Here is a 12,798-nt window from a genome sequence, read left to right as displayed (position 1 = left end):
CCTATACCATATAGATATTATCCGTTCTGACCCAAATCCAACACATTGGGTCTCACAGCTTTAAAACGCGTCTGCATGTATTGGATTCACATCTTAATAATAAGCCCCACTCACTCTCTCTCTCCATTTCTGATGTGGGATTTAGTTCATTCCTGCCCCTATCACCATCCCTTAGGGCCACTCCTTGCTCATGCCTTCTACCCCGGTGCCACCCACTCCGGACCGGGTCGTTACAGGTCCACCAGCTTCCGCCTGGTTCGTCCCCGAACCACACATCGTATGTGGAGAGTCGGCTCTGATACCAATTGTAACACCCTGCCTAATATCATGTAGATATTGTCCGCTCTGGCCCAAATCCAACACATTGGGCCTCACGGCTTTAAAACGCGTCTACATGTATTGGATTCACATCTTACTAATAAGCCTCGATCACTCCCTCTCCATTTCTGATGTGGGATTCAGTTCATTCCTGCCTCCATCGCCATCCCCTAGGGCCCCTCCTTGCTCAGGCCTTCTAACCCGGTGCCTCATTTTTTTCTAACTAATACCATACAGTTGATATCCCTTAGGGCTTTACAAAACAAGGATCTAAGGTTCAAATCCTAGCTTCGCTAAAATTTATATTTCTTGTAACGACCTGGTCCGAAGTGGGTGGCACCGAGGTAGAAGACATGAGCAAGGAGCGGCCCTAAGGGATGGCGATGGGGGCAGGAATGAACTGAATCCCACTGGAAATGGAGAGGAAGTGATTGGGGCTTATTAGTAAGATGAGAATCCAATACATGTAGACGCGTTTTAAAGCCGTGCGGCCCAAAATGTTGGATTTGGCCAGAACAGACAATATCTACGTGGTATTGGACCAGGGTGTTACAGATAGACAAGAGCATGACAATAAAGATACCCCACCTCTTATCACTCTTATACTAAATGTTGATCATTTGTCTCATCATGAAGAGCCAAATGACACACAACTTGAAATACAATGTTACCATAAGGCATTTCCTTACCACTCCCTTCCAAATCAACAGGACATAAACACAAACCCATATACCTCAAAGACTATTACTCTTCCTTATCACAAGGCATTACTTTACCACTCACCTTCAATACACATCATCCATTTTCAAATCATATATACCATAATAATCTATCTGATAAATAGATCTTCTCAATAAACATCACTTGCCACTCAAAACAAAATCATACACTCAAGCTCTAAAGGATCATAACTGGGAACAAGCAATGAATGATGAGTTGTTGGCTTTAGAAACAAATAAAATGTGGGATATTTGTTGAATTTTTTACAAGAAAAATTCCCATCAGCTACAAATAGTTATACAAACTGAAACAAAAGTAAAATGGAAGTATTCAAAGCATGATTGGTAGCAAAAGGCTTCACTCAGCAAGAAATGATTGATTTTACAACAACATTTGCACCTGCAGCAAAATTTACAACTATCAGAACACTCTTTAATAATTGTTGCACCAAAGCATTGAAATGATGAATAGGTGGATATCTACAATGGTTTTTTACATGAAGATCTAGATAAAAGAAGTTTACATGAATCTTCCTCTAGGTATTCAAACATCTCAACCTAATCAAGTATGCGAACTTAAGAAATCTCTTTATCGACTAAGACATGCAAGAAGACAGTGGAATATCAATTTAACAAATGCAATAAAATATGACGGGTTTATACAAGCTCATTGAGATCAATATTTACCAAACTAAGAGGAGGTATCTTCGTTTCTCTAGTTACTTATGTACATAGATGATATATCATGGTGGCAGAAAATCATCATATCATATATTCAACATCAAAGATTTAGAGCCACTGCATTACCTCTTGGGGTTCGAATTTGTAAGGACCAAAAAAGGGATCCAAATATGTGAGAGGAAGTACATGATAAAACTATTAAGTGACCGTAATTTCTTAGGGTGCAAAGCTATCTCCACACCAGCAATACCAAATTTCAAACCTACTCCAAATGCAATCCCACTAAATGAAAACACAACATATCGTATAAACATTAGGAGAATGTTGTATATCACCGAGACAAGTTTAGAGGTATCTTACATTGTTAGTTGCCTCTCCGAACACCTATGTATATCACCCATTAATAGCTTCAAGATTCTTTTAACTCTAACTGGGCATCTTTCCCTAAGTCTAGAAAATCCATAATAGGTATGTAGTCTTGTTTGGAACCTCACTCATTTACTAGCATTCAAAAAGAAAAACACAATGTCTTGTTCTTCCTTTGAACCTGAATACAAAGTGATGGCTTCCACCTTTTGTGAACTTCATTAGTTTATTGATTATCTTAAGGGATCTGAATCTTACTCAACCTGTTCGAGCCTTGCTTTTTTTTAGACAATGCCTCAGCAGTTCATATTGCTCAAAACCATGTGTTATCTTGAAAACCTAAGCACGTTGACATTGATTGTCATGTTATTAAAGAAAGAGTCCAATCTGGTGTAATTTTTCTTATGCCAATTCCTTATGCTTTACAACTTACTGATCTCTTCACAAAGGCACAACATTCTCCATAGTTGAAGTTCCTAATCCTTTCCAAACTTTGAATATTTAATCCCTTTCTAGCCAAGTTTAAAATGGGGTAATAATTATTAACTACTATTGAGTAGGTGAAATCAGTTGAAACTAGTTGAAAACAACTTCCATTAACAACTTTCAACCTAGCTAATGTTCTTCTAGAAGAAATATACCATCAGAACATGCATGTAAACCATTAGCGTCATCACGAGGCATTGTATCTTTTACATTTTCTGTTATTTTCACTAGTTAAAGCATATACAAGTTATAATCTTCTCTCTCTTAGCTAGCATATGTTACTTATAGTTGTGTAGATATGTAACATTCCTCTCAGTTTTGATTCAGTGAGAAAGTTGGAAAAATTCAATTATTCATTCGTGTTTCATTCTTATAATTGTAAAAGCTTCAAGCTCAAAAGAATTTATGTGTAAGGATGTGTCAGATGTCATAATAAAAGTTATTATTAGGTTTTATCTATCACGTTAAGCTTTTAGATAAATAATTTCTTAACATACTATGAGAGTCTTTTAGATCAACTGATTGGTGGTTCAAATCTGAAAATTTCATCGTAAATGTGATTTTTAATATATGATAAGGTCTAGCTATGTTATACTGACTTCAATTTCAAGAAGCATTCATACGTGAGAATGTGTTAATATAATATGATGCAAAGAAATTACTCCATATGTTTCATATTACATGTCAATCTAGAGAGTTGTACAAAAATTAAGAATATTAAAAAAAAAACTTGGTTGTTCCTTATTTATTGATTCTATTATTTATTTATTTTATAATAAGTATTCTAATCACTCATCATAAACCCAAGTTTTATAGTAGAAAAAAAAATGATTTAATATATATTGACAATATAAAAATGACATGTATTATGAAATAAACACAAATCTCTAGAAAGACATATTAGTATGAATTTATGAAACGAAAGAAAGAAGTAATATGTTTGCTAAAATAAAATCCTAGAGGGGAAGTGGGGGAGTAGAATTAATTTCTCTTTCCACATGCAATAATAATAAAAAGAAATTAATTCTTATTTTTATTCCTTCCTTTTTAAATATATATATAAAGAAGTGGGGAATGAAATGTCTTGTTGAACCTAAAAAGTTGATATTCAATTTCATTCACTTTATGGTAGATTTAGATAATTGAGTGCTTTAAAAAGGAAATATAGTAAAAGAGAATTCTGACTTGCTTATTTGGTCCTATAAAGAAGTTGCAAAAACAATTCTCTACTGCTAGTGCAACCACGAATATCACAACATGCCCAAATCCTACTTTTTATGCTATTTTGGAGTATTATGAGAGATTATAATAAAATTTATTAGTAGGCTTAATATATCATAAGCTTTTAAGGTTAAGAGGTCGAAAGTTCGAATCCTTACAATTTTAATAATTTATGAAATTTTTTAACTCATAATAATAGGTCTAATATACAAATAATCACATGAACTTGTTCAAATATTGCAACTGTCTCCCCGAACTTTCAATTGTAACAATTTACCTCTCAAACTTATCCAATTGTAAAACATAACCTCTCAAACTTGTCCAATTGTAAAACATAACCCTAAATGGCATGGACTGCAATTGAAGAAACACGTGAAATACAAAAGCTGCAACGCTCGTGGAGTGTGATAATCAAATCTTTGGCGTGATACGAATCTGAAGAAACGTTTTTACGGTTGCTTACGGGGTAAAAAAAATTCAATTTGGGATTATGTTTTATAATTGGACAAGTTTAAGAGATAAGTTGTTACAATTGAAAATTTGAAGGAGCACTTGCAACATTTGGATAAGTTCAGGGGTTATTTATGTATTAGACCCATAATAATATGAGCTTATATTGTCTGCATTTCAAATCCCAAAACATTCACGTAGAAAAATATATCAAAAATTATAATAAAAACTATTATTAAATATCACTATCAATTTAAACTTTTGATTTAAATCACTTTTTATTCGATTTTATTAGAATTATTTAAATGCTACATTAATATTTGATTAAATTTTGTGTTTAAGTAATTTGAAGACACATATTCCATTTATTTTAAGTTGGTTTTCTTTTATGTAGAATTTGTAACAGAATCATGTGTCTAAATTGCCTAAAATTACCTAAGATTTCTCCTCTTGTACCTCTCTCTTTTCCAATTGATTCGTAATTCTTTTATAATATATAAAAAAATTGTATTTTAGAGCAAATTATAAAAGAAAAGGTTGGTACTGAGCTCGTATATCTTGTGTGTAGAATGTATTCCTTGAGTTTAATAGCTAATTATTTATAGGTATCTTTGTGTCAAATTGTGAAGAATATTACTAATTATTGGATACCCCCACCTAAATTATCCCCAAATATACCATCTATATAATAAATATACTTGTAATTTCATTAAATGGGTCTGCTTTATTTCTTTTAATTTACTACATTGTTTATATACATATTGAAATAATTGGACAAAACGTGATTATTATTGAATATACAAAGAGTATATAGAATAGAATCTTAATGAAGAGATACAACAAACACTAGTACAATAAAATTTAGTATGACCAACGGAAAATTCGTAGGTGATTTGCCTAAAACCGTACGCATAACAATCTATTGGCAAATTAAATTGACTTTGGACATAATTATATGGAAGAGTCGTGTTATTTAATGAAAGGTCATAATGAATAAGATATTGTGTGTGTTTGTGAAGAGTCGTTATGTTTAATAAAGAGGCATACTGTTTAATGAAGAGTCATGTACTAGAGTCATATTAGACTATAAATATTTGCATTGTAATTCCATTAAGTATTATGGAAAATACTAATCAGAAATAGTCCATTTTTCTCCTTAGTTATCCTTTGGTTATTCTCCAAAATTCAGTTTATCTTTAACGAATTGGTATCAGAGCTTTGTTCGATCAGAATGGACAACTCTATTCCTCTCTCTTGTTTCCCTCAATTAAGCAAAGAAAATTATGGTAAATGAAGTATCCAAATAAAGGTTTTTCTTGGATCTCAAGAAGAATGAGAAATAGTTGAAAAAGGGTATACTGAAGTTGAAGATGAAAATAAGGAAAGATTAGCACAAGTTCGAAAGGAGAGTCTAGGAAAATCAAGGAAGAAAACCCAGCAAGCTTTGATTTGGATATACCAAAGAGTACAATCACATGAAGCAACTTGGGAGAAAATAGCTTACGTCACTTCAAGCATAAGCAATTTCGGAAAATTCTTTCAAAGGATATGAAAAGGTAAAAAAGGGTTCAGTTACAAACTTTTTATGGAGAGTTTGCATAAAATTGAACAGAATCTGTTTCTGATTATTGTTTGCAGGTATTGTCTATATTGAACCATTTAAAATGAATGTTGAATCTATGGATGATATTCGTTTCATTGTAAACATCCTCCAATTTTTTGGTTTTGTATTTGACTATATTGTGGTAGCCATTGAAGAATCTAAGGATTTGAATGCCATGACTATTGATGAACTCACAGGGTCGTTGCAAGCTCATGAAGAAAGATTAAACAAGAAGAAGAAGAAGGAAGTAGTTTTGGATCAAGAACTCCAGTTAAAGTTGTTAGTTTTGGATCAAGAACTCCAGTCAAAGTTGTCTCTAAATGAGAAAAATGAAGATTTTAAAAAAACCAAAGAGATAGAAATCATGGTCGTGGAAAAGGAGGAAATTTCAGAGGAAAATGTTCAAATGCTTATAAAAGAGGTTATCATGCAACCAATGGGAATAGAAGGAATGAAGCAAATCAAAGTCATAATTTTAGAGGTTCACAAAGAGGATGTAAAAATGGAAATCAAAGAGGAAGGGATCATGGCTATTTTGAATGCTATAGTTTCCACAAACCTTGTCACTTGACGTATGAATGATGGCACAAGGAAGAAGTAAAACATAAAGCTAATATGGTGCAGAAAAATCAAGAGCAAAGTCAAGACACGTTATTGCTCGTAACTTATGGTGGAGATTGTGAAGATGTTTGGTTCTAGCAAACATATGACAACTACAAAAATTTATCTTCAAAGTTATTTGAATCTAATTATGGAGAAGTAAAGGTATGAGATGGAAAAGCATACAAAGTTAGTGGTGTTGAAGAGTTAGAGTTTAAAACAAATCAAGAAAGAATTGAAAGAATGTCTGAAAGTCTATTGCTCCTCCTCTAAAAAATAATTTGCTTAGTGTTGGTCATCTTTTGAAGATGATAAGGATTACTAACAAACTAGTTGATTTTAATTCTAAATCAACAAAGATATTTCTTCTCAAGCTTGAACTTGAAGGAGTTAATCCCAAAGGTAAGAAAACCTTGCTCTAATGGAGTATTTTGATAAATGATTCATAAAAGTTGACAATCCTTGCAAACAAATGGGTTTAAATACCTCCCTCGTGTAAAAAGAGTTAAACACCTTAGCTAGGGTTACATAATACAAACGAAAGGATATGGGTAGGATGGGATATAGTGGTTAAACGACATAAAGGTTAATAATCTTAAATGGCAATACAGTAATTTCAGTCAATGGCAAAACAATAAATAAGACGGTAACAGAAATTCTGGCAACCTTGTCCCCTTACTCTACTTGTCAAGTAAGTCACCCCACACGGCGTGTGGGTGTTGTGACATATCGTGCAGTCTTGGTTCTCTGACCGTCAGGTTCGTCGAAGCATTGAACCACACTCCCATTCAATAAGTTCACACGACGTGTGGGAATAGGCACACGTCGTATGAATTATGAATTTGAATTCCAAGGGCTCAGCAACTAGCCCACACGATGTATTCCCCTGGTGACACGTCGTATCGGAAAAAATCTCCACAATCTTTATACATCTCTTGTCTCACACGCCGTGTAGCTGATGGCACACGCCGTGTGAGAATTTCCCCCTCTTGCCTCGACTTCAAATTTGAGATGTCCGCATCATTCTCCCCTTCTTTAAAGGAGTTGGACTCCGACACGTTCTTGATAAATTCGACCATCCGGCTTCTATGGAGTTAGATCCCGCATATTGAAAGAAGTCGACATCTTGTCGAGCCAATTGGGAAGGGCTATGTGATAGGCGTTTGCAGTCACCTTCTTAGTTACCTTGTAGGGGTCATACTTCCGTGGCTTGAGTTTGCTACTTGAGGCGCTAGCAAGCAAGTCTCTCCTTGCTTAAGTGCACCATTACTACATCCCCGAATACAAATCGGAGGTCTCTTCTGGAGTTCATCAACTTTAGCCTTTAGCTTATTATTCCGCTCCTCAATGCTTTATTTCACCTCTTGGTGCATTTGGTGATAGTCATAGGCCAAGTTTTGGACTGCTATGCTCTTCTTCTCTCCCTTCGGGATATTCCCAATATCAAGAATATAGTTCGAGACCTTGGTGTACGCAACTTCAAAGGGCGTCTTCCCCATGGTAGAGCTTACGACCCCATTATAAACAAACTCATCTTGTGCTAACACGAAATCCCACATCTTCGACTTGTCCATAAGCATACTCAGTTTAATTTCACAGTTCGAGAATATTATAATTCTTTAGCACGCCCGCATTTTTCACAAAAGAGCCAAACACATAGTTAAAAACTTTTCATTTTTTTAGGTGAATATTTAATGAGAATTGAATTCATAAGCTCTTTCTATGAACTCCATGTAAATTATAAAATTAAGCCATAAGCAAAAACTCTTGTCGGTAAATCTTTCGATGGGTTACTGTTTGAAAGAACAGTGTCAACGCTCAAATGACAATAACCTCCTCAATCCATAGTTACTTCTACAGAAAAGAAGTGTATTAAGCACAAATTACTATATAAAAATAGAAAGAAAGTAGGAAAGAACTGAAATGCTGGGGTTATTTATCAACAGTTGCTACTGCTGTCTATGTACATCTCTCCTTCTAGTTCACTTCTCATATATAAACATGAAACTTCAAAACTTAATTCATGATGCTTTTCTGTACAACAACACCACCTCAAAAGACAACATTTCATTTCATGGAGGATTCAAGCCAGGGACTCAGCAAGCACGTGCTTCGGCCATCTGGCTCGTAACAGATCCACAACCACCAGAGACTTTCAAGGATGCAAAAAGACAGGACAGTCTAGCCATCATGAGACTAGCCTTCATTTTAGGGACAATTGACAGTTCTTTCCCAATGGAATCGTCCTCGCTTGCACTGCCATATCCTTCAAGATCCGCTTTTGTTATCAGAACTGCATCCCTTGAGGGAGAATTTGCAGTAGCCAGTGGTCGGCGCCTACTGTATTCTTGCACTGCCTGCTTATTATTATTGCCAACAAACAAGTTTTAAATAAGAAGAAAAAGATTGTAACCGAAGTCCTCAAAGAAACCCCATGAAAAACAATTGCATTGACATGTATTATCTTGTCATAAGGTAAAACAATCTTATCTACAATAGTATGTTGACATACCGAGTAAAGCAAGAACTAATTGTTTCTTAGGCTAGTGATACCTCAGGCACAACTATACTCTACAATTAAAGTTTGCAAGGAATCTATTTCTTTACCTCAATCCTTGTACAGAAGGAAGAGGAACTAACAAGCTTGCAGAAATCCAAATACAGTAGTTCACATTTAATAGCTAGGAAATCTTATTATTTACCTTCCACTGAGATGGAGCAAGCAACACCCGAGGTCTTCTGGACCGTACATGTTCGAGAGCAGCCACGGGTGTCATGTTCTTATACTCTACCTGCAAATGTAATGAAAATAAAACTTAATAATGTCTTATGTCATCAACCAGACAGTGTCAAGATGGATAAGGAGACTTTCAAACTATAAAAATTTCATTACTGAAAGAACTTGAAGCTTATGAACCACCTGCTTTAAGTGCTTTATAAGGATAGAACATACCAAATAACAGAGAACAATAGTTGTACTTCTAGCCCGTCCGGCTTTACAATGAACATAGGTAGTTCTACCATAGGATGCATTCTCTATGATAAGAACGAAAACACAATTAATCTTCGAGTCAATACGACAAATGAATAGATCAAAGTGTGTTTACCCACTATGGATGAAGTCCACAGCTCGACCAATATCTACAAAAGAAGGAGCAAAGAGATAATCTCTTGTGGGAATTACAAGATGTTCAATGCCATGGGCCTGCAAAACCATAGAAACAAAAAGCATAACCAATAAGTTCAACTAAGCCTCTATCTGAAACTAATTAGGATATTAACATTAAACATTTTCCTCATCCAACTTAATACCAGGTAGCTATGTCGCACGGAAACTCTTCTTCATTAGTGTTTCCGCGTTTTCGTGTCCCTTTCCATTTCTTTTCCATTTCCATTACCGTTTCCTAGCTAATTTTTCTTAGAAATAATGTTTTCCAGTATCCGTTTCCTTTCCTTGCAACATAGCCAGCTAGTCTTTTTACACAAATTTTAAACAAGACAGCCACAAAATAAGAAATTGAACAGAAAAAACACAAACTTCCGTTGTTTTAGATTATGCATAGTTCAAATAGACCAACATCAAATTCAAGTACAGAGAAACATACATTAACCGGAAAAAATCGAGAATTAAGTTGTAGGTAACTAATCAAAAAGAGGAAATTTATTTATTCTAGCTTCACTTATCACAGATATAGTTCATATTAGATTAGGAAGATGGCAACTCAGCTAAAAATTCAAAATCTAGCTTAAAATGCAACCTGAAGAGCCATAAGCATAAAAAATAACCCACAAGATACAAGGAAGACGGAACCAAAGTTTCGTAAGGTTCATTGAGGGTAATAACACCACCAACACCAAGGTGTTTCAACCGAGGAACATCTTTTGGGAATGGAACCGCACCCAGCAAAAGATACTGCAAAACACAAATGATTAACAGATTATTTCATATTTACAAATTACAAATAACCAATTGATTAGGGAATGAATATAACAACAGTGAAGTTAAACAAATTAGTATTTCGAGTTTATACCAACGACACCATAATTTGAACACTGAGTTTCAACAAATTATACAGAAATTAAATGTTCATCATCATATCCAATTCAAACACAAATTTCTTTCCAATTCAGTGGAATTCACTACATGATTACTTGAACTTTCTAAGCAATCCAACAAATCCAATTAAACAGAAATCCAAAATAGATATATTCATCAATTAAGAAAAGAAATCGAACCTGATCAACTTCGTCCCACCATCTGAATTCAGGTTGAATTTTGTTCCTAAATACATTATACAAAAGGGTCGGGTAAAACAAGATCCGAGCACCAGCTCCTACAAGCACTTTTTTGGCATCCACCTTCACCATCTGCAACGAGTCAAAGTTATGGATTTGATGTCGATTGCCCTCCACATCCTCTAGTTCTTCGATCTTCATCACACACACTAACGCCGACCATTCACCGAACAGAATCAAAATTCATGAACTTAAAGGGAAGTAAATCTGACTTTATTCTGTGCTGGATTGTAAGATAAGGATACTGATACATGGAGAGGAGTGAAATGGAGACTTTTCATGGGTAAGAAATGTAAACATAGGAAATGATAGGGACTGGTTTGATAGATTGAGGGCGCGACTTTATCCCGGGAAAAAGTTATGGTGCGCGAAATACGGAATAACAAATGTTGTGAAGTGCGAAGGAAAATGAATTTTGAAACAAAATTTATTTGAAAAAAAAAAAGGTAAATTACATCCATGGCCACTGAACTTTACCCATTTAATATTGTAGCCATTGAACTTCAATTCTTAATAGCATAGCCACTAAACTTTACAGCTTTTAATATCGGTGGCAACTCTTCGCCTCAAAATGACCGATGACAGTCTGAAAATAAAAAAAATCGAAGTAGTTAATAATATTCTAAGGAACTTTAAGTGTTGAAAATTTTCGTTTTGAGATCATTTGGGTGTTGTTTAGTTAGGAGAGAGTGAAATTTTAGAGAGAGAAAGCTCAAAAAAGGTGTTTTTGGAAAATAAAAAATATGGTTTCATAGTAAGAGCATCTCCAAGAGACTCTTAGTGCACTCGCTCTTATTGATTGAAGAGTGGTTAAGATATATTATCTCCAACAATACTATTTATATCCACTCCTTATTTATTATTTTATAATTAAAATTATCAATGATTATTACATTTGTCAATAGTGAAAGGAGAGAGACTCTTTAATAATAAATTATTAATAAAAAATGAATTTAAGAGACACTAAGAGGTGGAGAGAGACTCTCTATTAATAGAGAGGATTGAGAGACTTTTAGTGATTTGAGTAGCCACTAAGAGGCTCTTGGAGCTAAATTTTTATTCTCCCTCCTCAAATTTTAATTTAAGAGCCAATTTAAGAGGCTGTTGGTGATGCTCTAAATGTCATTCTGAACAACTTTAATTCTTAAATATTCTCATTTTGAGGTTGTTAACAGTCATTTTGAGGACTTGGTTAATATTGAGTGGTCACTGTATTAAAAAGTGTAAAGTTTAGTAGTCATACTGTTAAGAATTGAAGTTTGGTGGCACAATATTAAAACGGATAAAGTTTAGATTGCCATGGGTGTAATTTACCAAAAAAAAAAAGTTATAGTTTATCCAATTATAAATTATTCAATTCCAAACTTGGTCATCTATTTTCCAAATAAAGTAAAACAATTTAAGATATTTAACGGCTTAAATTAGCTTTATTTTTAATATTTATTTCAATAATTGTATAAGAGTAGATATTTTATTGTCACACTTCACAGAAAGAAAATATTTTAGTCCAACGGCAGATTAAAGAGTAAAATAATCCATTTTTCAATAATGTATCCAATTTTAATGTTTTTTTTGTAGACTATAATAATAAAATAATTTATTTCGGACAAAAAAAACACTCCCTCTATTTCATATAAGATGTTTGTTTTGAAGAGTTAGAAAAAAATATTAGAAAAAAGATTTTGTTGTTGCTTATTTATTAATTTTATTATTTATTTATTATATACTAAGTCAATTATTTTAATTAATCTCGGTAAATCCATGTTTTATAGCATACAGAATATGATTTAATGTGTATTGATCATATAATATGACATATAATACGAAACAAAAAAAAATATATATATAGAAAGAAATGTAATATAAAACAGATGGAGTATTATAAACATGTTATTTTAATATAATACATATGTCAAAGGTGTCCAATAGTTTGTCGACTTTCCTTCTTTTGTCTCCTTTTTTGATAATCTTCGTGGCATGTCGTTTGAGATGCAGGTAGCTACTCATTGGAGCTCAACGGTCGTCTCATGTGTCTGGCTCATTTGGAAGATCAGAAAA

The 12,798-nt window shown here is 33.8% G+C and overlaps 1 protein-coding gene across 1 annotated transcript; it reads right to left on the bottom strand.

Annotated features, from left to right (window-relative positions):
• Positions 1-8,240: 8,240 nt before the first annotated feature.
• LOC136203460 (phosphatidylglycerophosphate phosphatase PTPMT2) lies at positions 8,241-11,086 on the bottom strand. Its single transcript, XM_065994620.1, has 6 exons — positions 10,681-11,086; positions 10,235-10,357; positions 9,556-9,649; positions 9,398-9,480; positions 9,147-9,236; positions 8,241-8,801 (listed from the first exon to the last, which is right to left on the bottom strand). Exons 1-6 carry the CDS (start codon positions 10,879-10,881, stop codon positions 8,541-8,543), a joined length of 852 nt encoding a protein of 283 aa, XP_065850692.1. The 5' UTR covers positions 10,882-11,086; the 3' UTR covers positions 8,241-8,540.
• Between the last annotated feature and the right edge of the window lie 1,712 nt (positions 11,087-12,798).

The sequence above is a fragment of the Euphorbia lathyris genome, chromosome 8, assembly GCF_963576675.1.
Source record: "Euphorbia lathyris chromosome 8, ddEupLath1.1, whole genome shotgun sequence".
Classification (NCBI taxonomy): domain Eukaryota; kingdom Viridiplantae; phylum Streptophyta; class Magnoliopsida; order Malpighiales; family Euphorbiaceae; genus Euphorbia; species Euphorbia lathyris.
This window is presented reverse-complemented; position numbering and strand designations above follow the sequence as displayed.